General features: G+C 38.3%; 2 protein-coding genes across 8 annotated transcripts in view; both read right to left on the minus strand.

Annotated features, from left to right (window-relative positions):
• TRIP11 (thyroid hormone receptor interactor 11) overlaps window positions 1-9,367 on the minus strand; it is a 28,548-nt gene extending 19,181 nt beyond the window's left edge. Inside the window, exons 1-8 of one of the 2 annotated variants that reach the window (XM_052694027.1) lie at window positions 8,980-9,364; window positions 6,669-6,745; window positions 5,372-5,482; window positions 4,104-4,379; window positions 3,371-3,439; window positions 2,542-2,707; window positions 596-955; window positions 102-142 (exon numbers count right to left, since the gene is read on the minus strand). In XM_052694027.1, the coding sequence (XP_052549987.1) occupies window positions 102-142; window positions 596-955; window positions 2,542-2,707; window positions 3,371-3,439; window positions 4,104-4,379; window positions 5,372-5,482; window positions 6,669-6,745; window positions 8,980-9,118 (1,239 nt within the window). In that variant the 5' untranslated portion in view covers window positions 9,119-9,364. Of the gene's footprint in view, window positions 1-101; window positions 143-595; window positions 956-2,541; window positions 2,708-3,370; window positions 3,440-4,103; window positions 4,380-5,371; window positions 5,483-6,668; window positions 6,746-8,979 lie in introns of both variants that reach the window. The other variant, XM_052694028.1, reaches the window with a different exon arrangement.
• Window positions 9,368-11,669: 2,302 nt separating this feature from the next.
• ATXN3 (ataxin 3) lies at window positions 11,670-26,972 on the minus strand. Of its 6 annotated transcripts, XM_052694050.1 has the most exons (12): window positions 26,756-26,972; window positions 23,630-23,794; window positions 23,068-23,112; window positions 21,485-21,570; window positions 20,975-21,041; window positions 20,593-20,628; window positions 18,653-18,740; window positions 18,271-18,403; window positions 17,142-17,317; window positions 16,594-16,717; window positions 15,758-15,846; window positions 11,670-15,349 (listed from the first exon to the last, which is right to left on the minus strand). In XM_052694050.1, the coding sequence occupies exons 1-12, from the start codon at window positions 26,777-26,779 to the stop codon at window positions 15,255-15,257; spliced, it is 1,128 nt and encodes a 375-aa protein (XP_052550010.1). In that variant the 5' UTR covers window positions 26,780-26,972; the 3' UTR covers window positions 11,670-15,254. The 6 variants fall into 6 exon arrangements, with proteins under 6 accessions (XP_052550010.1, XP_052550006.1, XP_052550005.1 ...); XM_052694046.1 differs by lacking the exon at window positions 20,593-20,628; XM_052694045.1 differs by lacking the exons at window positions 20,593-20,628; window positions 26,756-26,972 and adding an exon at window positions 26,607-26,749.
• Window positions 26,973-27,010: the final 38 nt, after the last annotated feature.

The raw sequence follows: 27,010 nt of genomic DNA on the forward strand, positions 1-27,010 counted from the left end.
CAGTGTGAATGCTGCAAGAATGGATACTACTAAGAACAGGTATTTTCCACAAGTTACTGTTGTTGCTGCTTTTTGTTAGCTTAATTCAGAAATTGCCTTACCTGACTTAAACTTGAAAGCCTTGCTATTTCTCTTTCTGCTTCTATAATGGAAAAAAAAACATACTTTTACTACTTCCAAAAAAAAAAAAAAAAAAAAAATCAAACCAAATCATCCTCCTACCTTGCCCAGCAGAATTCTACTCTAAGAAAATCATAGCATCTCATATAGCATTTCATAGCATTGTAATGAGATACTTTTTTTTTTTTTTTAAAAAAGGAATGAAAGGCACAAATTAGAAAGTAAAAGTTCCCTTTTACAACTGAATGCACAGAAGGCCAAATTTGATACCATGTTGTATCACAGAAAAAGTGTACTTTTACAATAAAACTTCTATCCAGGCTTATTTCAAAGGAAAAATCCTATTGAACAGTTGACACACAGTTGATACACTACTGGTATCAGAACTTCTACATTTATCATTCCAGGCCTAACTACATTCTCTGCTCTTATCTCAGTGAATAATCCTTATTTAAAGCAGCAGCTTTTAAAGTACCTAACAGTGCTTGTTGCAGACTGACAACATCTTCTGGTAGCGGTGTCTTGGATTGAGACTTCTGTTCTTTCAAGAGAGCACCTTGCTCTGCAACAGAACTTTGAAGCATACTGAAGTCAGATTTTAGACTTTCAAGTTCCTGGGTTAGTTGGATTTTTTCTACCTTTAACAGTTCTTGCTCTTTCAGAAGAATTTTGTTTTCTTCTTTGGTAGAAGATAACTTCTGATTTAATTTTCTTATTTCATCCTCTAGGTCCTTTATCATTTGCAAGTTGTCCGCTTTCCCTCCTTCTAGATTCTGAGCGGTCTTTTCCTGTTCACTAATTTTAGAATCAACCATGGCATCAGTACTTACACCATCTAAAAAGCAAAACAGATCGAGTTTGCAATACTAACCAAAGCCAGCACGCTAGATCTTTTGTTTAAAAGTCTCTTTCATCCCTTCTCCTGACAGAAGGATAATCTAAAACAAAAACATGTCAATCAACAGAAAACTAAAGTAAACAGAATCAAGTTGAAGCACTGTTGTGCATATGACTGATTTGATAAACAGTTTTTCAAATACTTGGATCTCCTTGGCTCTAATGAGTTTTAAAAAGTGTTGCAAGACACACATTGTTCAAGATTTCATTAACACATCATTCTTGACCAGGAATAGTGGGAAAAATGAAAGAAGCCAATTTATCAAGACACAATCTGTCTGTTTTCTAAGATTAATGTATCAAAACTCATCCAATTCAGTCTCATGCAAAAAAACTGTTTATAACTTAATGTTGAAGAGTTGCTGAATGGCTCTCACAGAGTACAATACTTCGTACATGCAACACATTTTTGCTAGTAAATCTTAATGACAGAATTACATTTCGTGAGTTTATAAGTGGCTGCAAAAAGTATAAATTACTTGATAACCTCATTTGCCAAATGGTGCGCCAAGTTTTTCATCTAAAGACCTCATTTTCCAGACATGTTTTTACAGATCCACATATTAGTACTACATAGTTCTGCATAATCCTAATAAGGCAATTTCCACATAAGTTATAGAGTATAAAAAAGCAGAATAAAATAATGTACAGAAGAAAAATGGAAACATACTGTCTGAGAACTCAAGTGTAAGCTCAGACAGCTTTCCTCTCTCCCCAGTCTATATTACATTCTCAAACAGAACCAACTAAATATCAGATACACTCTAAAATTATTTGAAAGCTGAGAGCAGCATTTGTTTTACAGACAACTAGTAAAGAACAGATGTGATTCCTACCTTTAACTTTAATAAATGTGCCCTACTGGTATGTGTAAGTGCAGCGTACATAAAAGACAGATAACATTTTAAGAGTCATCTGATTTTGAGAAATACGTTACCTGTGCTGCCTTGAAAGTTATGAGCCTGAAAAAATATTTTCTCTCTTTATTGATATCTCTTACAAAAACCAGAACTTATAATCTTCAGAAGCCGGAGTGTTAACAAGTTAAACAAAGGCTTAGAAGTAGATCTTAAATACTTATACAACGAAGCTCCTAGAGGAGATTCCCACTGACACAACTTCTCATGGAATATGAAGAACCTTCAAGATACAATGAAGGCTCCTTCTGATAACTACTGAGCTTCCTCTACCATCTATTCACACTATAGACACACGTGTAGTTCTTACAGCAACCTCAAAGTTTCAATCTAGAAACCCAAACAGCACATAGTACTTCTCACTATTTTTGTGCTGAGATTTTCTAACCTTGCTATAATTCAGATCCAACCCAACACAGTGAATAAAAGATAAGAGGACAGGTGCCTGCCTTAAACGTGAAACTGAATTGAAGTTGTAATTCAAATTCCTAAATCTGATCTGCCTCCTATTTATTACACTGTGCATAACGTAACATTTACGCTTTAACCACAATTCACTACATATTAAATCAGAAAGGAACCTCAGCTATAAGCATGCAGTTAAGACCTTGCTGTAACTGATTCTCAAGTTCTTCAATCCGCTCTTCATATTCACTCAGCTCTTCTCGATGTCGACGACTTATCTCTATTAACTTTTGTCTGTGTGCATCTTGCAACACCGAAAGTTCATGTTGATGTTCATCTATTTCTTGACTTAAGTTCTGTTTGAGCTCCTAAAAACATTGTTAGAGAAACAGAATGGTAAAGTACAGCACAGAGACTTAAGAAAGAACACAAAAGAAACAACATTTTTCCTTCTTAAAATCAAAGGATTTATTAAAGAAAAGTCAGAGTTCTTTTTTTACCATTTAAAAAAACATTCCCTTGAATATACAGATTTACACAGACAGTATGCTATACAAATAATAAAAATACAAAAAAAAAACACATTTAATAGTAGAGTGAATAAAGATTACAACTGTTTCCAAAGGAAGTGGTTATATTAGGATATTTCTAATAACTTTCAGGAATTCATCTGAATTTGTATCATGCACTTTCAATGAAAAAAAAGGGCAAGATGAGAACAGAAAAAAACCCCTTACTTTGCAGATCTAAATTCATTCTTAAGTCTACAACAGCTTCTGAAAGTGATTTGTCCTCATAAATGCTGATGGCATTCTTTTAAGCTTAGGAGCTAAGTTTATCAAATTACAGAAACACCCCCACATTCTCAGAATGCTAGGCTGTTCTGAAATCTAGCACATTACATTCAATAGCACATACAATTACATTACTTGTCCAGGTGCATTTAACATTATTCACATCATGTGACAATATACAAAACCATGAAGAATAAAGTACAAGCTAGGACAAGTTTGTCAAAGTTGTCATCTTACCTTAATGATATTTTGCAGTTTGCATATTTCGCTTTGTTCAGCATCATTTGCTCCTTGCACTTTGGAAGACTGAAAAAAGAAATGTCACACCTCCAAGTGGAAATTGTGATAAATACATACATTTTTCAAATAACTGTTTCCTTTTTTTTTGGCAATCAAAGGTAGAAAACAACAAAGGTAGCATGAAGCTTCTAATCTTCAAATTTAGAGTCATTTCCCTGGGAAGAAGGGTATTTTAATTAAAAAAAAAACAACCTTCAATTCTCCACTGATTTTTTTTGCTTTTTTTTTTACATGCAAACGTGTAACAGCGGGAGGGGGGGACATTATTGCACCTGGTAAAGAAACAGGGTTGCCCAATTTTACTTCAGTATTTCCATATAAAGAAAGAAATATCTCTGAAATTGGGCTACAGCTTGAGGAATGACAACTCATGCCAACAACAGCCTGAAAGACTATGTTCTTTCTTGTCTCAGCAGATCATAAATTACAACTGACATACCAAGTACTAGCAGAACAATAGGTGAAAACAGTACACAATATCCCAATATCACTTTTGATAGTATTTTGTTGTCAGAAAGTAGTGTAGACTAAAACATCATTAAGCTGCACCTTCCATCACATCATGTAAAATTCGTAGAAATAACAACATGAATATTAAAGATCCGTTCCAAAAATAGCCAGTATGATGCAAACAGTATTTTGGAGGGGAGACAGAAGAGAAATCACTTACTTGTGCAATCTGCTTCCAGTGGTCAACCTCAGACTCAAGTCTAGAAACTTCATTGGACAATCTGTTTATTTCTTGTTGAGACCAGATTATATCCCCAAAATCCATGTCATCGCCTTCAAAACCTGAGGAATGTCTAACCACAGGAGCAAAGGAGGCTGATGTAGTGGCTGGTTGTGAAACACCACCTCCTAACTGTGCTGACTGAGCAGCGGTCTGAAGTTTCTGCAACTGCTCCTGTAAAGCATTCTGTCGAGCTTTTAGATGGCTGATTTCCACCTGAACATATAGAATATAAGGCACCGTTTCAGTAAGACTATCAAAATATGCTCTATTTGTACTTTCACAAAAGAACAATGAAATACAACTCCCTCCCAGCATAAAACAGTGGTCATTTCCACTAGAAAGTAAAGAATAAAAATTCTAAACACTTCTGAATGAGAAAAGCAGTCACAGTTACAAGGAATCTCAAGAGTTAATTCAGATATGAAAATTAAACAACATATGATGCTCCTCCAGTTACTGACTCAAGATAATGTGGTAACATTTATTTTATTCTGAGCATTTCAGTGTATTGCAAATGTGCTTACTTACAACAAACTAAAATTAACTCCCTGCCATATTTACATAAGAATTCTATTATTATAGTTAAAGAGCAGAATATTATATATCTCAAAATTCTGTTTCATCTTGTTCATCCATGTATTTACAAATAAAGCTGACATAAAGTTCATTTTGCAAAATATTCTAGGCACACTTGCACCCTTCTTCATTTACACAGCTATGAAAGCCCATGTTACAGAGCGGGCGATGAAACTGGAATGTTTATATCAAAGGGACACTTTCTCAAATTAGGAAAGGTAGCTCTGTTTCTTTCCTTTAATTTTACACTTTAAGATAAACAACTGCGAAATCCACAGACTATTTATCTGAGAGTTTGTTGACACTGCACCTTCAGAAGGTAACTGAACTAGAAATACAGAGCAGTTAGTGTATCATTTCTCAGTGATCACAGAAATTCTGATACACAGATGGTGCTCCCAGAGCTTTCTCTTTTCTCTCCCAGCTGCTGGCAGCTCTGTTAATATTATGCAACCCAATTAAATTCATGTTTTAGTCAGTTTCTATATTCACGAACAACCAAACCGTAACACTAATTCAGAACTGTGACTAATAGTTCTCCTGAAAGGGCACAGATACTGTAACTAAACAACAACCAAAGCAATACAACACACTGTAGTTGTACTTACATCATTTACTTTGTATCATACCTCTTTCTGTTGCAGCTGATTTCGGTACTCCACAGATAACTGTTTTATTTGAAGCTCTGCTGCTTCATGCTTTTCCTCTAAGTCACTACAAACTTTTTTCAGCCTCTCGTTCTAGGAAAAATGAGAAATGGGTATTAGCAAATTCTGAACACAGAACCATAGAATCACTCAGGTTGGAAAAGACCTTAAAGATCATCGAGTCCAACCGTGACCTAACCATGCTACCCTAAGTCTAACAACCCTCTGCTAAATCATGTCCCTGAGCACTACATCCAAACTGTTCTTATGGAACTAGAAAAACGTAAGCTTGATGAAGACTTAAAAAAAAAACAAAAACAAAAAGCAACCAACCCCAAATGATAATCATCTAAACAGAACAGGCATTTTGCATTATTTCACTCCAAATACACAGTAACTATAACTTCCAAGTGTGGCCCCAAAACTCAAGATCACACCCAATCTTTCCACTTTTATATAGTGTGGTAGTTTGTGGTGATCAGAGATAAAGGCCAAGAAGAAAAATTCAAAGCTGAGTTACATGTGGAACTTAAAAATAGCCACGCAGCATAAACTGGGGCCAATATTCCTAACAGCCCAGTATTTCAACATTGGTCAACAACCGTCACCAACCATCATAAAAAAGAAGCAGGAACTGTCATCTCTCCAAAACACTATCTAAGTGTTGAGTGTTCTTGAGAGCAGATGACATACATGAAGGTGGTTGGTTTACAGACATAAAGTCACAAGACCAACAACAGGATTGTGAGAAACAGCGGAAGAGCACAAGCATCTGTAGCTATGTCAAAAGGAGCATGAAGTGGGGAGACAGAAGGAGAACTGCACCAGTTGAGACAGACACTGACCCAACTTCAATGCCTGTAGCAAACGACACGCTGTCGTGTGTGGTTGGGCATTGCACATTTAGAGTCACATTTACAAAACGCTATAAAACAATTAAGTCTTTGCCAGCCAAAATTTAACAAAACTTAACAAGAACTGTGCATTTGCAAGCTCTTTACAACCAATCTACTGTAGCAGCGCAAGTTCTCAAATCAGTAGGAACAGCTGCACTAGTTAGCACAAGATGAAAACATGCACCACAAACACTGGTAAATAAATTTGCCCCCTAACCATGATGGCAGCTAGTCACCAAAGGAAAGTGGCACAATCTAATACTACTGTTATCCTTGTTTCTAGATTTTCACAAGGCTGAAGAACTCTGATGCAAAATTTCATCTTTACCAGAAACAATTTTTATTTATATTTTCAATTACAGTAATGTTCTGAAATCTCTTACTTCAGACTTCTGTGCTGCATTAATACTTTCTATTTCTCTGAATCTGGAATTGGACACGTGTAGCTCTGTTGCTGCATCTGAAAGAAAGGTGAAAATGTTCAGTTTTATTAACTTACAAAACACTGAGCAAACACTGCTTAAAACCACACTTATTACTAAGTATCTTTTCTTTAGACTGCTTTAACATTTGTTAGCACCTAAATATGAGAAGTTACCTTTATCAGAACGCTATTGAAAATATTTTTCAGGCCAGAATTCTTCTGGACTTAATTTAGTTCTCTCCTATCAATTCTTTAAGTCAAATCACAAAACTAATGGAAAAGCATGAAATTAAGCTTAAAAATAAGTGTAACAGTAGTTTTCACTGGGCTGTTACGTGTCACTGAGTCAGTTCTTCATTTAGGACTTTGTCCTTGACATAACTGTTGCATGTGATTATTTCTCAATAATTTCATGTGAAGGTTCAGAACAAGGATTAGCTCCCTAAAATACATACAGTGGTGACTAAATTTAGTCAGGAAAACAAACAAAAACCAACAGCTAAAAAACCCATACAACAGAACACCAACCTGTCCCTTATGCCAGGGGACACAAACCCTTTAAGACTTGTCTTATTTGTCATTTACATGTTGTTTTTTGTTGTCATTTACAAAGGCAATGCAGTTCGACCACACAAAAAAAGTGCATTGTTCTCCCCTTGGCTCTTCTTTATTTAAAAGTCAATTTTCCTTAAATAACCTACATTTACTTCTCCCTTCTCCCAGGTTTAGTGGGTATAAATAGAACACTTCCTTTTATTAACGAGGAATCACAATTAATGGGCTAGAATGCAACCTCCACATTTTTTCAAAACTTGAAATAAACACAAATGTGCACCTAAATGCTGTATTTTATAGTTTCCTATACATTGTCTAAAACCAATGTTGCTTGAGTGCTGCAGGAGCTGCAATACAGCCATTAAACTGAAGATGTTATCATCTGTAATCCATCAACAGCATCACGCGTTAGGCCAGCAGTCAAAACAGCGAACATTAAAAGACAGGGTAAGAGAACCACAGAATTATTAAGATTGGAAACAGCGAACATTAAAAGACAGGGTAAGAGAACCACAGAATTATTAAGATTGGAAAGACCACTAAGATCAACAAGTCCAAACACCAGCCCATACCTGAGACTGCTCTAGACCCCATCACTCAGTGTGATATCCAACACTTTTCTTGAACACCTCCAGGGATGGTGACACCTCCATTCTTTGGGCAGTCTGTGCCAGTGCCTCATTGGAAGGAAAGGAACTGCTCTAAAAGCATTTTTAAGGCCACATGATACGTGCAGGCCTTTAGGGATCAGAGCACTTAGATGATGTTGGATTTTCACACCCCAGGTCAGTAAGCATAAGATCCCATACAAATGCACTGCTCCAAAACTGGTAGGAATTGAAAGCTGTTCCTAGCAATGCTAGCACTCAGGTACAACTGGAAGCAACTGCTAATCATCAGCTCTCTTTCACACAAACCAAAGCACAAACCTGTGAAGCAGTATCACTATTTATACTCTACTATAGCCAAGAAACCCAGCAGAAGACTGCACAACTTGGAAGCACAAGGTAAGTTTCCAAATGAAGCCAATACAGAATTTAGGATATAAAATAATTCAAGAGCATATCCTTCAGAAAAGTGAGGAAAAGATTTCTTCTCAGAATAAAGATCTCTCTTGCGAGCATTTTACCCACACACCAAAAGCCCCATCTGCATCACAGTTCCAGCGTGAGCTTGCTAACACAATTTACACAACATATTTGCAGTGTTTCACAGCTGCAAATAAGCCACGGTAGTTGAAATCCACACTCTGTAGAGAGAAGCACGAGCAGCTCTGCGTGATTGCTATTCTTTATGCCCACTGCAGAATACTCTCAGCCCTGCCGAAAGATCTGCAACAAAACCAAGAGGGGACCGCGGTCTGAGTGACACGTCAGACCGATAGCACCGCTGCACTGCAGCCGTATGAGGTCACTGCAAAAGCAGCTCATCAAACCGGGTCTGACACAAACGAGGCCCACGCAAAGAAAGAAGAACGTCGTGTACTTCCACGACGGACAACCCAACACTTCACTCTATACAGAAACTACAGAGTAACCAATACAGCGCTGGCTGGCCTCTCCTACGGCAGCCTGGGAACGCGTTTGTTTATTCTCCCGATCCTGAGGCCAGAAAAAAACGCAGACCAAAGCGGACAGGGGCGGTAGCTCCAGATAGCCCAGCACCGACCTCCCTCCCCCGACTGCCGGACGGGCCCGCGCCGCAGCCCCTCTTACCGCCCACTTCCTCCGCGCCCTCCAGCAGGATATCCTTGGTGAAGCTGGAGATCTGCCCGGTGAGCGAGGACAGGCTGCCCCCCACCTGCCCCAGGGACTGGCCGAGCCCCGAGCCCAGCCCGCCCAGCCACGACGCCATGGTTCGGCCGGCCGCAGGCCTCCGCACTCAGCAGCTCCCGGCTCCGCGCCTGGCAGCACCGGCTTGGCGAAGGGGGTGGCCGCCTCCGCTCTTCTCCTCGCCGGGGAGATCGAAGCTCTTACGCGGGCTCAGCAGAACGCTCCCGGAGAGCCCTTCGCCGGCGCCGTGCGCATCCCCGGGCTCAGCGGCTCCGCCCGGCAGCGCCGGCCGCTGCCACCTCAACGGCCGCCATGACACCGCCTGCCGGAGTACCATCGACAGCGGCCGCGGACGGCTAGAGCGCCCCGCGGCGGCCGGAGGGCAGCGGAGGATGCCGGGATCGTGGCGGAGGCGCGGGGGGCGGTCTGGCGGAACCGACGAAGGTGGCGCCCGTTGGCAGGGCCGCCTCGCACAGCGCGTTCCCGTGTCTTCACTGCTCCTCCTGAGAATCTTTTGCAGCCGTATCTATTTGTGTCTATTTAGACACTATTGTGAAAATAGCAAACAGCGCTGCTGCCATTTTCCATTCAAAACAATGACAAAGGTGGTTTTTTTTAAACCTTTTCAGCATTGTATACTTTATATACACAAAAACGGTGGAGCAATCTAATGCCAAAGATCTCATACTGAAAGTAGAGATGAAAACTTATTACTGAAAATTATTGCTAAAATATGCAACTATTTGACAAAAGGAAAGAAAATATGCCCATAGGAAGCTCTACATGCAAGGTTTCTCACAGTAACATAACATTTTTCAAAGCTTGTATATTTTAAAGACAATCAAAGCTCTCCTGCTTTCTTGGACAGTTTTGTCTCAGTATTACACCCCTCTCCATTCAAACCCTTTTAAGTTCCCCCCCCCCCGAATTTACACGGTGCCGGTACTAGGTGCAAAACAAACCATAAATGCAATGATAATTGCATTTCTCTTGAAATAAATAATGGAAAAGCACTTTGATTTTGTGAAAGTAGGCGCAAAGATGCACGCGTTTAAACGCTTTCTGAAGAATGAGAACTGAGGAAGGAGCACAGGTTGAATACCAAGAAGTTCTTTAATGCCAGAAATGCAGGCAAGGCACAAAGTACGTAAGCAGGTAAAAAAAAATAAATAAATAAAATTAAAAAAAATTGTAAAATAGTTCATGCTTCCACAACAGCCTGGATACAATACAAGAATGCTACTCATTCCTGTATTGTAAATAATGAATATTTGGACCTTACAAAATATTGGTCTTAACTTGAACAGCTGGTGATGTAGGTGCATGCGTAAGTCTGTCAGACCTTTCTTTTTAAATGATTTATCAACACCTGAAGATTTCTCAAGAGTTTGGCTTGTTCAACATAAGATAGTAGCAGCTTATAAAATTAATTTGCTCATTTTCTATCTATGCCATTAAAAATATTTCCAGTTACATTTTTTCTTTTCTTGGATGTTTTAAAATGTTTTATTTCTTTAAAGCCAACTTTTAAAGTTGGTAATAAGAATTGTACAGCTATACGTCTTGTAAATATGAGTTCTGGTGCTCCCAAACCTAATTCTTCATAACATTCATCAGTGAAAAACCCCATCTGTTCACTTTTATCCCTATGTTTGAAAGTTACTAAATTCTAGAAAAATTCTCATTCTGCCTGGAATAACTTCAAAACTCTGTTGTTCATTTTTTGAAAGCCGAATTGTCAGCTTTATAATATTATGAATTGTCAGTTTTATAATAAAACAAAGCAGCTTGCAGACAACAGTATTTGTCCAAGATAGGGAAACAGAACCACTTACTTGTGTGGGTGCTATTTTAAGCATAGTTCTTATCTCTACTGCCCACCCTTTTATAGATTCATAATAGCTGCAATCGTCCAATATTAGAATCCACTGGAGATTTAATATTGTAACGGTGCTTAGTACTCCAGGTGAGAAATTTATAGGCACCTTATAGTGTGAATTCTGCAAAGTAATCGCATATGAAAAAAAATAAACATTAACTCTAGCTGAAAATTACATTTAGACCCACTGCTCATGGTTTTTTTGAAGTTTGAATAGTGCAGAGAGCCCAAAGGTAGGAGGAATAAACCAGTATTCTATCAGATTAGCTCCAAGGCCAGAAAATTTTGTAAATACAAATTCATATCCTTAATACCATGCCTAACAACAACTGCATTCAAGCACAATTGTATTACTTCTTCATCCTGTCCTCATTACAAAATCATGAGAACGGTTTACAGTATTATACTTACAGACTTATTTTGGAAGCCACCTAACAGAAGTATCACTCATTCCCCTACCACTTTGATTTCTATAAGAAGAACACAAATTGTGTCAGATGGATTGTGAGGAAAATAGTAAACATCTGTCACATGAATGAAGCCTGAATTCCCCTTAAATATCTTATTGCAATTAAAATAAATAAATAAAGGTATGCTCTTTAACATCAGACTTTGGCTTATAGCTATGTGGAAAAAAGAAAAAAAAAACTTTTTCAGTTTCACTAGGAATAGGTTCCGAATTAGTAAATGCCACATTTATCAGTACAGTTCAAACACAGTGAGAAGTGTTTATCGTTAAAAGAATGCACACAGAGAAAACAAGATCAGCTTTTTATTGACAATTTGGCAGGTCCACACATTTTGAACTTTAGAACTGGGTCAAAAAAATAGGTTCTGTCAAGAATTAGTCTTTTGTGTTGGTGCAATTAGCACACTTAGCTTTAACTGTTACCTCTGAATTGCTTGACTTGGCAGTTAAGCATACTTCACCAAACTTAACACTCCTCTGAATGCCAAACTGATATTTGTAGAGTGATGCTGTTTCTACACAGAAAGAAACATGGTTAGCCCTGTAATCTGACTCACACATTTGTGCTTTTCAGGCACAGTTACTTTACAAGCGTCGCAGGTTAAAACACTTGGGTAGAGAAACTTAAAAAACAACATGAAAGTTCAAATGCAAACCTCCACACTTTACAAAAAGTGATTACAAAAAGCATGTACCAGAGGTCAGTACTGGGGCCCATCCTATTTAATATCTTTACTGATAATTTGGATGAGGGAACTGAGTGCACCATCAGTATGTTTGTAGATGGCACCAAGTTAGGGGTAAGAACTAACTACTTGAGAATAGAAAGGCTCTACAGAGGGACCTGAACAGGCTGGATAGCTGGGCTGAGACCAATGGGATGATGTTCAACAAGCCTAAGTGCTGAGTCCTGCACTTTGGTCACAACACCCCCATGCAACACTATAGGCTGGAAAGCTGCACAGCGGAAAAGGATCTGGAGGTGTTGGTTGACACTCAGCTAAGCATAAGCCAGCAGTGTGCTCAAGCAGTGAAGAAAGCCAAGGGCATCCCAGCTTGCATGAGAAATAATACAGCCAGGAGAAGCAGGGAGGTGATCCTCCCTCTTTTCAACTCCAATGCAACTCCATTGAGTATTCAACTCCAGCAAGGCTGCATCTCAAGTACTGCGTTCAGTTTTGGGCCGCTCACTACAAGACAGACAGTTGGGGCCCTAAAATACATCCAGAGAAGCAAGTAAGGAGTCTGGAACACAAATCTTATGAAATAGCTAAGGGAAGTGGGATTGTTTAGCCTAGAGGAGGCTCAGGAGACACCTTATAGCACTCTGCAACTGCCTGAAAGGAGGTTGTGGATCAGGCTCTTCTCCTAGGTAACAGGGACAGGATGACAGGAAAAACCTCAAGGTGCTCCAGGGGAGGGTCAGATTAGATAGCAAAGAATTTATTCTCAGAAAGAGTGGTGAGATATTCAAACAGGTTACTCAGGGAAGTTGTGGAGTCACTGTCCCTGAAGGTGTTAAGAGAAAGGGTAGATGTAATACTGAGGGACATGGTTTAGAGGGCAATATTGGTGGTAGGTGGATGGACTAGATGTTCCTAGAAGACTTTTACAAGCTTTATGATTCTATGATGTAATTGTCACAGGTTAGTTAATGCAATTCAAGGGAATTTTTTTTTTTTTAATTTTTAAATATAGGACCACTATACTATGTAGCTAAAGAAATGGTATTTTTATGATATTCTTGTAACAGAAGATAAAAGGTTCAAGTTCTAGTATCAAGTAAGTATTAACAAGCTCTGCCAGCCTACACCTATTTATTAAAAGGAGAGAGATTTCAGGATCAGTTTATGGCACAACAAAGGAAGGGAAGTTAAAGTCGTGGATAATTTGCAAACAAGCAAAGAGGTAACTCACTGCTTTACATACTCCTCTTCTGTTTTCAGTTTCATATAAATTTCAATCAAATCTACCTCCTGAAAAATATAGCATTTCAAAATGGCATTTGCACACATGTGACTTCTCAATGCCATTAATTGGCTGTATTACTTCAGCACGTTATAGAGATTACATGTGCAGAATAGGATTATATACAAAACAAAATCTTAAATTTTTAAAAAGTAGTGCTGTCATGTCAAAATTCACATCATACTACACATCCCAGCAGTGGAAATTCAGGAAAACAGAATTCACTCTATATGTATAATATAATATTCTAACCTATCAAGAAAAACCATTGCTGTAAACAAATATTTACTGGGAGGTAAGAGCCCTTTCAAGTAAGTACTACTTGATGCTGAATGCATACTTCCATTTAACTACCATTAAGTTCTTATACTAATTTTATATGTCACTATTGTGCAATGATACTACATTAGGATATTTTGATATAGAAATTTGGGTTTATTTGCAAAAGATATTCTTAGAATGCCTATGCTGTTAATGCATTGAATACAGCTTGCATACTGTATCTATAACATATTTCCACATAATTTATATGTAAACAGAATTTGTATTTCAAGCACCATTTAGTAAAATGAAACATCAATTTCTGCACTAAGTTGGAAGTCAAGTTCGTTCACCCTATCACACATTCATCCTGGGTATCAAAACAAATGTGCTACAACGAATAGAATAATCTCTCTCCCATCCTTTGCTCCCTGTTTTGTGGGTTTTTTTTGTTGGTTTTTTTTTTGTTTTTTTTTTTCCTCAGCATCAGAAACAGCATGATAAAAACTTTAAGGTGCATGAGTAAAGGCCATTCCTGAAAAAGCTACAACATTCTGATCGACAGTCAAAAAGCATTTCAGAAAGAGCACCCACACAGACATAAATATTCATTCTTAGAAGAGCTACTTGCACAGAGGTCATTGTAGACTGCAGGAATGCAACTTATGTGGCATTGATTTTATGGCACCCAGATCTTCCCCATTTTCCTTTCTCCTAGACTCAGTTACAGCTCTATGATACTAAAAGGCCAGAATTAAGGGTTGAAGAGGAAAAGATAATGCAGTATAAACATAAAAGAAAACTTGTTTAACCCATTGTGATACTTTCATGATAAAAACAGTGGTATAACCAGAAAGAATATTAAAAAAAAACAAACCTAACATTAAAAAAAAAGTTATTTACAAAAAGACAAAATGGCAAAGCAAAAATCCTACCTCAAGCACGAACTTGGAAACTACAAGTAAAACTAAAAGTAAAACCAGAAAGTGTTAGAACATCAGAAGCACTCTGGAATCTTTCAGTGAATGTCATGATCTACAGTACACTGGAGATTTTCTGTTTAATTGCCAAGCAATACATTTACAGATTTAGGTTTCTCCTGCAGGGTGGGTCATTTCAAAAGCGGACAGTAGGACCAAAAAGTTGACATCAAGTCATTTGAAGAACGAATCACAGAACAAGTTACCTAAGATAAACAGAATCTAGTTGGTTTTTTTTTTTTCCCCATTTGAAGTGTTTTCTTATATCTAGCAACTTATGAATACAATTTATTACTTCTATCTATTTTTGTATTAGTATGGAAAAAAAGTGGTTGATACCAATTTTTGGCACCTTTTGTGTTCTCCATAGAATTTTTCAAAACAAACTTTTTTAATGCAAGTTACAGCTGCTACATGTGCATGTTTGATCAAGAGTAACGTAAGTAACTTCAATACTGTTACTCTTGTAGTAGGAGTGCTATGGTTTTCTAAATTAGTGCAAACTTTTCATATTTGCAGATTCCCTCTAAACTCTGAGCTCCAGCCAACCTTTCATTCCTGCTTCCAGAACTCTGAAATGAACCCAGCTTGTGCAACATCCACACAGTAAAATTGTAACGGAGACGTAGTGTTTTGACAATAGAGGGGAAAAATTACGATGTCATTTCTTCTCTTCTGTACTCAAGTGGTTTCTAGCAGATTCCAGCGACATATTCATAGCTGCTTGAAGCATGTCCTCCTCACTCATATCACCTCCTAAAGAAAACAGACGTACACAAATTGTAATAAATGCATAGATTCAGCTCTCAACTGAATCTGTAATTAACTCTTTCTTTGCTCCTTTTGTCCATACCTACTCTGTCCCAGCCAAACTAAATAACAAAAAAGCACAGCCAGAGCTCAGTCTAATAGTTCACCCTGGAACAGGGTACTGACATTCACAACAAAACAGACATTTCAAGAAAGTGATCCTTCCCTTCTGCCAAAAAGAGTAATGACTGTGATGCACAGTCTGAACCACTGCTGGGGTGAGAAATAAGGCAGGTAAGGAAAGCGAGGAAGCAGAGCACAATACAAAGGTAAATAAAATATACTGACATATATTTATTTACAAAGGTAAATAAAATATATTTTAATGTTGGAAATAAGTTTAAAAAACATTACCTGGATCAGCTTCCAGAGTGCTTGAGTTTATAGTTGGTTTATCATGTAGGTTCAGGGTCAGATCCTGCTGTTCTATCTGCTGTTGCTGCCTGAAATAATTATAAATTTAAAGAAAAGTAGAATTAAGATCAGTACAACTCCTATATCAAGTCTATTTCATTGTCAAGGAAGGCCAAGAGTTAGATGTATAAGCTGCCGTTCGAAATACAGACCCACCCACACCACCTCAAATCTGTTTAATTGCTTCCTCCACTAAGCCTCACATAGGGATAGCTGATATTCCAAATTACAGGCCTGTTTTCCAGAATTCAGGCATTCTGCATTACTATCCTCTCATGCAATACCTATCACCTCCTTTCTGCAGCATTTCTCCCTTATCTAAATTTCCTCCATCACTGGGAAATAAGACAAGCAAAGACTACAATAAAACCACAAATACGTATTAAGGCAGCGCTCCAGAAACAAAAAAATGAAGTAGCATCTAGAAAATCTTTGTGTGATGTTCACGAGAGAAATCATTTCCACAAGTCTTAGAGGAAGAGTATTTTTCAGGAAAATAATTATGGAAATTATTTACAGCAGTAGAAATACTCTACCATATTTATTTGCTTTCCTTCATAAGACTGATGGCACACTACTAACAGATCCCCTCTTATTTACAGGCTTCATTTCTTAAGAACGCATGGGAATAGCAAAATTCTAGTACTGCTACGAAAACAAGTTAAGGGTTAAAATCAAGCTGGATCTCTGAGAGAAATCCACCCACAGCCCAAAAGCACTGAACAATAAGACATTTACTTCCAAATGCAGATTTAGTTTTCTATCGGCTACTTTACTTTTCAAAATATGCTTGTCTTCTCCTGCGCAGATCTTCTGAAGAAGGAGAGTCTGTCTGACTGGTGTGTGGTGGCTGAGAAGCATTCTGTGGTAACGAGTTTGAGAACTCATTCTGACGACTACCTAAAAATCAGAACAAGCCATATCCTACTAATTACAGTAAAATTATAGCTCACTTTTTAAATTTGTTTTTATATTAAGAAAAAAACCCAACCCAAACGCATCATTCTTCACACTTGATGAAAACAGACTTGTTAGTGAAAGAAGCACCTAGGCTAAGTTCACTGTCACTTTCTCACCCCAGAATTGATTCCTTTCACTCCTCCCTCCCTACTTGTTCTTGCCTCCTAAAAATCAGTGTTAATGTAGAAGTTGTAACTTTTCAAACAGCAGGAAGGAGACAGATACAAGTTTGGATTATCCTTCTATGCCTCAAAGCCAGTCTTTTCAGAGCTTGAAGCCTGCTGAAAACCGCTGTCTGAAGCTGATTTCAGTAGCTGCTAAAGTGCGAGCAGCAAGAACACTGCAATTTAAAAAAGCACTGTACCTTGCATGCTGAGTTGAATGGCTCTACGAAGATCAGCTTCTTCATCTTCCATATCAATTTCCTGCCTACTTAAAGCCAGAGCTCTTTGAAAATTCTCCTCATCTTCATCTAACATGCTTGTCCCATCAAAAGGATGGCTAACTTCTATCGCTTGGTCCACATCACTTCTAGGTAGCCTGTGAAGTTGATACATTTATAATACTCAAACCACAATCGTGCTTACCTCTACTGAGATTTAAAGTAGTTTGTGCTGACTCAACTACTTGTATTTTTAATTTCGACAAAAAGTGACTTAAGAAAATCAGAAATATTTTCTTATTTCTATGCAAAAAAAAAAAAACATTTTGAAGGAATTGCAAGTATAGTTTTCAGCTATAAAAATGAAAATACCAAAACCATAAATATATGCTTATAAGTTCATGAGAATTTACTTTACAGGAGAAACTTCAAAAGCAAAAGTGCTATGGAAAGACATGAATTTTATTTGAACCTATTTCAAGTAAGACAGTCAAACCCACAGATAAAAGTGTACATGGTCTCTCCTCAGGAACCTTTGATGATAACACTACAGCAAAAGATCCTCTGCAAACTATATGTAATTTCACATCACTGCCAAGTAGCTTACTGTTTTTATGACATTTGTTTACAACACCATAGTTTATGAAGTGGAAGTAATAATAACAAATTCATTCTAAATTAATTTCTCTGAATTCTTCTGTCATAAGATACGAAAGATTCCTTTGGCCAGTTTGGGTCAGCTAATCTGCCTAGCTAACCTCCCAGCTGCTTGTGCTTCTCCCCCAGCCCTTCACTGGCAGGACAGTATGAGAAGCTGAAATGTCCTTGGCTTTGTGCAGCACTACACAGCAAGAATTAAAACATCAGTGTATTATCAACACTGTTCTAGTCCCGAAGCCAAAACACAACATTATACCATACACTATGAAGAAAATCAACTCTGTCCCCGTTGAAACTAGGTCATCTACTGATTTGGCTTTATAGTGTGCAATAGAACACATTGATCTTGAGGTACTTCTAATTACATCTTAAAGGGTTTGTTTCCACGTAGGCATTAATCATGGAAGCAAATCTTACTGAACATTATTAAAAGTAAGTCTGTTTACCTTACCTCTGGTCTCTTGACTGCGCAGTCTCTTCTCCAATTAGTTTTGGTCGCTGCACCTGCTGAACTCGAATCATCTGCAACAGCTGATCAGCCTCACAGTCTGGCAGGTCACCTTTTACTACAAATATGGAATAACCTGAAAAACAGAAATCATAGGTCTACAGCAATAAGCTGCACACATAAATTATGTGAAATGTAAACTTATATGGAATACAGTGGTCTGCAATTTATTAAAATTAAGGCTCAAACTCTCATTACACGAACTTAGTTTCATTATTGAAATAGTGAAATAACCCAAGGATAGTTAACTGAATACATAACTTCTAATAAATAATGATTACCTGCTTTTAATTAAAGAGACTTAACATCTGCAAGTTACTATTACCTTCCTGTTGTAATTGTGCCAAGAAAAGTGCAAGATATGTATCTGATATTAGCTCTGGACCCATCAAGAGAGAGTTCAAGTTAAACCACTGCAATTAAGAAAAAAAAAAAGTTTGAGAGAACAAATTAGCATAAAGATAACTCAGTTATCCATTTCTGCACATTGTGGTCATTTTCTAAAATAAAATAAAATCACCAAATAAAATAAATCATCAAGTTAGAAGTCTATAGAAGCATAATAACTATACCGCTCAAAGTTTCCCTTCAAAATCTCTTCAGCTAACAGGAGATCTGAAGCATGTAAGTGACTGCATGCTCTCTCTCCTTTCTGAACACTGGTAGCAGGCAAGCAGACCAAAACACAAATCTAAGGATGGCAGAATAATCACTTCAGGCATAGTTGTAAAATACTCTTATACTCTTTTTTTTTTTTTTTTAAACAGTTCAGGAATACATGAAGAAAGAAGTTCTAAAGCTAACACTATCTTAATATATTTGTAGTTACAGGAAACAGAAATTGAATTCACTGTATTAATTAAACATGCTGCCTTTATCAGATGATGATACTGCGAATTATTGTTCACATCTCTGGGAGATAACTGTTAAATATTTATAAAAATGAACTTAACATTTAATATGCCAGTTACGCATGTACACATTACAATATGGGTCACAGATTATTTTCAGATGCCTGAAGACAATTCAATATATATAATATTTCCACTAGGGAGAAAATATACTCAATTTGTATGGCAAAATGGTCTACCTGGTGTATTCCATTTATACAGCAATCAATTTGAAAAATATTTTTATATTCCATAGTCATTCAACATTACCAATTTGAACGAGAACACACCATTTCAGACAGAAGAGTTTTATCTCTTATCACAAAAATTCATCTGTCTGCATAAACTATCAAATATGCAATTCTACACTTGCAGTCAGGGCCAAACTGTAATTCACCTGGTGAATTCAGAGTCAACTATCTACCATTCTTAAATTGTCAGTCAAAAGCCCCTGTTCCACTAAGATAAGGTAAAGAAAACAAACAGCGTAGGAATGGGGAAAGAATTAAAAAGTTATGTGAACATATGTGACAGACAGATTACTGATAAACTATTAGAGGTGTGGAGGACAAAAGTTTGGAGAACTAACTGCTATAACTGTAACAGAAAAGAAACAGCTGAAAGCAGTAAGTCAATCTGTTTTGTCTCTCCCTTCTCATTACTCTCTAGTGAACAGAACCTTGTGTTTTCTTTGTTTGGCTACAAACCATGTGAGAAAACAAATGCATCCCCCCCTCCAATTAAACATGTTGTAGGCTAGAACAGTGTCTCAAACAAGTTTCAGCTGGCTATAATTTTTACCAGGGATCTTATCCAACCCTTTAAAGGCCATTCAGCCTCTTCAATTTCGAATACACCAAAAAAATGCCTGTAAACAATTATCAGCCAAACTCTCGAACTGCACCAGAACTGTGGAATTTAGTTTGCTTATTCATGGGCAAAATTGCAGTTCTTTTAAATTGGATGCCAACATAAGTAGTCACCACTTGGAACATCAAATGGGTAAATCAATTTCTGCTTGCACTTTTAGAATTTGAATGCTTATTTTATGGGACACTTTCTATGACAAAAAAAAAAAAACAACAACCAGAAACAACAACAACAACAAAAAACAAACAAACAAAAAAATCAACTCCAAAACACCACACCAAACCAATTAATTTATGTTGTATAAGAGCTTATGCAGTACAATCCAGAACAATCATCGGTTACTGAAAAAAAGACTGCACTGGCATTACAGATCTGTGTGTGATTTGTGCTATTATATAGGTACTATGCATATGTATGGCTGTTCTTTACCTTTAATAGTTATTTTTTGCTTATAATACAGCTGCTTCAGATTGATTTTTACAATAGTGGAAAGTTGTGATTCTACCTTGCCCAGCCTTATCCCTTGGATACCCTTAAATACCTGCAATTATTAATGTTCATTAGTACAACTTTCAAATCATAATTTTTTTCTGTTGTTTCACACATAGAAAGAAGGAGAGAACTCAAGAGGTCACAAGGACTGCCTCAGCTACAATTTCCTATAGAACAGCTTCACTAGGGAAATGATCCTAGGACGTTTCCCCAAACTAAAATTCGAGGGAAGCTGCCTGGCATTTGATATAACAAACATTTACTCATTTATTTATATCTACTATTAAATCAAATTGCAGAAAAAGCCTGCAAAAGACCAACACATGGTCTACTTGAAACCACTTCTTCCACCCCCATTCTGAAGTCAATTTTTAAATAAAAAAAGACAGTGTCACCTGTTTTCCTAACTTTCGAACTGTAAACCAGTGTTCCTTATAATTACAAATAAATGATTTTTCATTTCTGTAAAAAGAAAAACAAAAGGTATAGATAAAATTAAATAATATTGAGTGCATATTAATGTTTTCAGTTCTTTGCCACCACTAATTTAAACTTACAAAACAAACTTTCAGTAATAAAACTGTTGATTTGATGCTACAGAGTACTCAGACTGCTTTTATAACTTATAATATTTATGAAATTGTCTTTTTCATCACATCGGCATTACTGAGATCTCATATAGTTGTGATGCCACAGATACTGAGATGTCAAAGGCACAGAGGAGAGGTGCTCATATACACCCTCAAAAGAAGAAAAAATATCAAAGGATCAGGGTGTAAGAAAATAAACGAGAATGCAACAGAGCTTAAATACTGATTTTAAAGAAATCAATAACTGTTTTTCAGTATTTTTCCTAAAATTAAAGGAAATCGTGCTTAAAAAATGATGACAACAAAAATTCTTACATAGGGTCGATCCCAAGCCTCTGATACTCTGGGCTGTTGAAGAGGATTAGTTCTAAACCCCACACTTTCAAGGCATTGCTTATAACCTGTCAAAACAAACAAACGAACAAAAAACCAACAACACTTTTTGAGTCAAACCTATCCGATCTAACTTGAGCAAGAGCAACCATTTTAGCTGCTACAAACACTTCTAACGTCCTCATAAAGCTTTCATCTCAAAATCCTGCAGGGAAAATTAGGAATCACATTATTCAAAATGCCACCCTCATCAACCTACATGCAAATATAACATGCCTACCATATCTAAGGGGGAATATCAAAGTTGTGATTTAACTAAGACATGTTAATAAACTTACTGCTGTAAATTATAGTCAAAACATAGTCAAAGCTATAATTTCACCTCCCACAGCTACTGCCTATGTTGTCATCTCTCTGTTCTCCACACACTGCTCTGTTTGCCCTCTCCTAAGTACAAAGTCATCTATCCCCACAGTAACTATTTGGCATTTGCACCACTTGAATGTCACATCATCAAGTCAGTTTCATTAGTACTGGCTTACTGATAGCACTTATATAGAGCTGTCTGTCCATCAAGGCTTGCTGATCAATCTAAAGACTTACAGTTTCTACTGTACTGCAAGCAAATAGCTGTATAACGAAACCCTGGAAGTCACTATGTCTTAAGGCTTCTAAATAAGAATCTTCTCAACTTATTAGAATATTCAAAGTGACTTTGATAGATAATCAGCAAATCTGAAAATAAAAGGTAACTACCAAATTCTTTTACAATAACTCTTAAAGCTACTTGCAGTAACGCTGTAGAAAATTTCAAATCAGCAATTCATCCTCCTTTCTGTCAGCCAATTGCATAGCAAGCACGTTAAGCAGTGACAGGACGGAAGGGTACAGAATATAAGGAAGCATTTTCTATCCTGCAGCACTGAAAAGCACCTCTAAAAGAGAGAGACAGCTAAAGGTGCAGAATTTTGTTAACAGCTCCAGTCTAGACACAAGACCCAGTTTAGTGTTCAATACCACCTTTTTATTCTGGTTAACGTATTTCCTATTATTTTCCCATTCCTTTAAAAGCAAAGCAAAAAAAAAAAGCAAATAAACATTAAAAAACCACAATTCAAAGTGCCCTGAGAGAACTGTAAAAACTGGAACACAGATACTGCAGCTTCTCTCATTCTGCAAATCATGGCAATAATTCTGTAACCACTACCAAAGACTTTACAGTCTATCATTTGAGAAGACGATCTCAAGTCTCTTTTTTCACCTGTAGCCCATAACCAGCAATTTGGAAAGCAAGCTTATTGCAAGCAGGTGTGGTATCACAACCAAGGGAGGCTTTGACTCTTTATTTAAAGGCCCATAAACTGAATCACAGAATTGCTCAGGTTGGAAAAGACCTTCACGATCACCAAGTCCAATTGCACCCAAACCATACTACCCTAAAGAACAAACACAAGTCACCATTGCTCTTAATGTAATTCAAGATTCAAGCCATTAAGCCTGTAAAATAGAAACTAGATAATAGTTCAATGTCATTTAAAAATATGCCAGCATAGAGCACTGCTTACTTGAATTGAGAAGAATCCACTGTCATCCATGTTTACAGAAGGCTGCTGCTCAGCATATGAGGTTGGGGGAAAGAAAATTAAAAGTCGTGTAAGCATAAAAGTTCAGAAAGAATTTCACATAAAAAAAAATACAACTGTACATAAATAAAGCGGCAACAAAATATATTCTACTCTGCATGCTGATTACAACACCTACATTTTCATTAATAACTCAAACCTTCAAATTACAAATATTTACTGCTTAAAGGACAGACAGGTACAGGTTACCATCTCTACCCCTGGCTTACTAAAACAAATGGTCAATCTCTTACTCTTCTCCTTGCCATGCCTGACCTTCCTATCCTTAAGATGAGGATAACATAGCTCCTGTAGAAGCACTACAACGTTGTAGAAATAACATTTAAAAACCTCAAAACTGAAATGCTTGAAAGGAAGTATCAGCAAACTTCCAAATGTCAGCAATAGAAAATGAACCTTTTGTAACTATGAAAGAATAGGAGGCCTTTGCTACACAGTATTAGATTTTATGCAAACACCATGCAATGTCGAGTTCAGATTTTACCTGTAAAAATGTTCTATATTCTTCGCTAGACACTCCTCCCTCTGCCATTCTCATTCTTTCTTCCTCATCCAACTGCTGTGCAATGGAGGATAACTCAACAGGACTAAAGTACTCTCCTTGCAGCAAATTATTCAGACAGTGCTGAGCACACAATGAGCCTTCTTGCTAATATTGGAAAAGGAGAAAAATAAAACAATGTCAAAACAATAACAAACCGATGTCAATGATGCGCTCTGCAAAAACATTCAATGATTGTATTCCAGCAAATTTTTCCTCCAGCCCCCACTCCCCAGAATACTGTATTTTTTTCCAGATTTGTAACAGTGTGAGCAGTAGAATACGTTCCTCTGCTCCTTAAATCTGATGACGAAAAAGAAAACAAACATTACATTTCTTGGAAGAAAATAAACTCCAAGTGAAAATGTTTTGGGAAACAGCATAAAAATCACCTACAGCTTGTCCAAGTCACACAAGTACTTTACAACCATCAGGAGAATGGATTCTGCTCCCTTCAAATCATCACCATATGAAATAGAAAACTCATTTTCTTTTTTTCTTTTTTTAATCTTCAATTCCCAGTAACAAACATTCTCCACAAGAGATGCTCTTGCTCTTTGTTAAACTTGTGCTCCCTGTCAGGCGTGGCCATCAAAAATCTGCTTTCCACATGTGGCTGAAGAAAAACAGAGCATTGAGACTTTGATCAGGGGGCTGGAGCACCTCCCCTATGAGGACAGGCTGAGGGTGTTGGGCTTGTTCAGCCTGGAGAAGAGAAGGCTGCGAGGTGACCTCATTGCAGCCTATCAATACCTGAAGGGAACCTACACCCAGGAGGGGAGTAAACTCTTCAAAAGGGCTGACAATAGCAGGACTAGGGGAAATGGATCCAAGTTGAGGGAGGAAAGATTTAGGTTGGATGTTAGGGGGAAGTTCTTCACAAGGAGAGCAGTTAGGCCCTGGAACAGGCTGCCCAGGGAGGTTGTGGATGCCCCGTCCTTGGACGTGTTCAAGGCCAGGTTGGACGGGGTCCTGGGCAACCTGATCTGAATGTGTATGTTTGGTGGCCCTGCTAGGCAGGGGGGTTGGAACTACATGATCCTTGAGGTCCCTTCCAACCCGGGTGATTCTGTGATTCTGTGAAGAAAAAGAGGACTTCACAAAAAGAGAAATTACAGTTTCCCATGAAAAGCAATCTCTCTCTAAAAAAATAACTAACCTACAAGCACAAGACAGTTTAACACCAGTTATAAAAAGCAGCTCTCCTCTTTGTTTGTATCAATGCTCGTTTATACTAACATTAAGAACATACATCAGAACAAACATGTTGGAAACAAAACAAAGTCTTCAAGGAATCAAAACCAGCCTCTCACCTCTGCCAAAACCTACAGAAAGTAAGAATCCAAAAGCATGCCTTGTAGGAATATTATTTAAACATCCACCCTTCCAACATACAAGTCAGGAGCACAAACCTCCTGCGGTTTCCCTTACAGCAGGAGCCCTAGAACTTCAGATTACAGTACTTTCTGAGGGCATCATCACTCAACTGAACACTGAGTTAAAGCTGGACCAGCTGTACAGTCAAGGTACAATGGAATTCTGAAACCTCATCTTCCACAGCTCCTCCAGCTCGTGTTTATCCCACAAGAAACTCCAGACTAAACAGAAACTCCGGCCCTGTTGGGAGCACATTCCTGCTGCTGGTCCCATTGTACAACTAAAACAGGGGAACTTGCTCACAGTCACAGACTGTTTTCACCATAAGCATGTAAATAATTAGGAACAAACCAACCCTAAGATACCTTTGAAAAAAATGAGCTGCATTATAAGCTTAGGCCCTAATTTCTTTGAAAGGGCCCCTCTGTACTTGTACAGAAAAAAATTCATCTTAAAAATAAAATGACAACCTGTACATACTGTAAGTGCATAAAACACATCTTTTTGTTTTGTAATAAACGTTAACTGCAGTATTTCTATGCAGAGAATATGGTATTTTTCCATAATCTGAAATTCCCTTATTGAAACCTATCCTGGTTTCAACAGCTGTCCTGCTTTCAGTGGTTTCAATCACTCAGATCCTTTAAGAGAAAAGGCCAATTTTTTAATAATAGGGGCTCAAATCTGCAGCAGTCCTACTTTTTGCAACTGTCACCCTCTTGTTACAAATGAAACACTGTTTCAGGTCTTTGTTTAGTTAAAAGTATACCAATTCTTTGAATGTAGTATGCTTGATCATTACAATTTCCGCAGTTTATTCCAAAAGTACAAAGCAGTTTACTGATAAACCCTTCTTTCAGTTGCCAGGTTGATACGTGAAAGGCTACAGAAAAGGAAGGTATGCACTTTTGGTTAGAACTCATTTTCCAGTCCCAGCTGGAAGTTGAAGCTACTGCAGCATGGGTTATAATGGCTGAAATCCAGCTCTTACCCTCTGAACAGCAGCTTCATGATGTTTGCCACGTTTTGCTACCCAAATCCAGCTTGAAAGAACACTCTCCATGTTCTACTACTGATGTAAAAATAATGATATATTAAAAAAAAAACAAACAAAAACCAACAGAATTGTACAGCTAACTCTTTTTATTTGTTAACTAAACCAACTACTACGCATAAGAACAACGGCTAGAAATCGGTACCACCTACAACACAACAAAGATGCAGAGTCATTGGCAAAGCAGGTGAAAAAGGGAGCTGTACTGCAGTAACACAGAGCTCGCACACAGCCCGTACGTGAGAGGCCTGGCGAAGCGCAGCAGTTTCCAGAAGCATTTTTTCTCCAAAACAGGAAGCGCCGCTCAGCACGCGATGCGGGCCGTCCCTCCCAGCGCCGTTCCCGCCGGGCGGCACACTCACACCGGGCAGCTCCGGTGGCGGCGAGCAGCGTGTTAGCGCACGGAACTCAGAATGCAGAACCGCCCCACGTCCCGCTGCTCGCCTCCGTGCTCGGCCACAGATGAGAAGCAGCAGCTTTAGGCCATACCTGAGCGTACCCAACAACTGCTACGGAGAGCCCAACGCGAGAAGTCCCTGCAGAGGACATCCCCGCTTCCACCCCGCCAGACGACCGAAGGCGCTGCATATGCGGGACACCTCATCGAAACGCTGGACCCACCGCGACCGCTCACTCACCCGCTCGTGGAATATCGACTCCATGTTTATTGTCAACGGCACGGCCTCCGCCTCACATGACCCGCGCAGCCAATCGCAGCTTGCCTCCGCTCGGCCCCGCTGAGCCAGGCTGCCGCAGCGCCCCCTGGCGGCCGGGAGGTCCCGCCATCTTGGCGACACCCCGCGCCTGCTCGCGGTTGTGGAGCAGCCGGAAATTCCCGCTCCCTCTGTGCCGCCCGTCTCCGCGTGAGGCCGAGTTAAAGCGTGCTGCGTTAA

The sequence above is a fragment of the Tympanuchus pallidicinctus genome, unplaced genomic scaffold (genome assembly GCF_026119805.1).
Source record: "Tympanuchus pallidicinctus isolate F22 unplaced genomic scaffold, pur_lepc_1.0 scaffold3, whole genome shotgun sequence".
NCBI classification, from domain to species: Eukaryota; Metazoa; Chordata; class Aves; order Galliformes; family Phasianidae; genus Tympanuchus; species Tympanuchus pallidicinctus.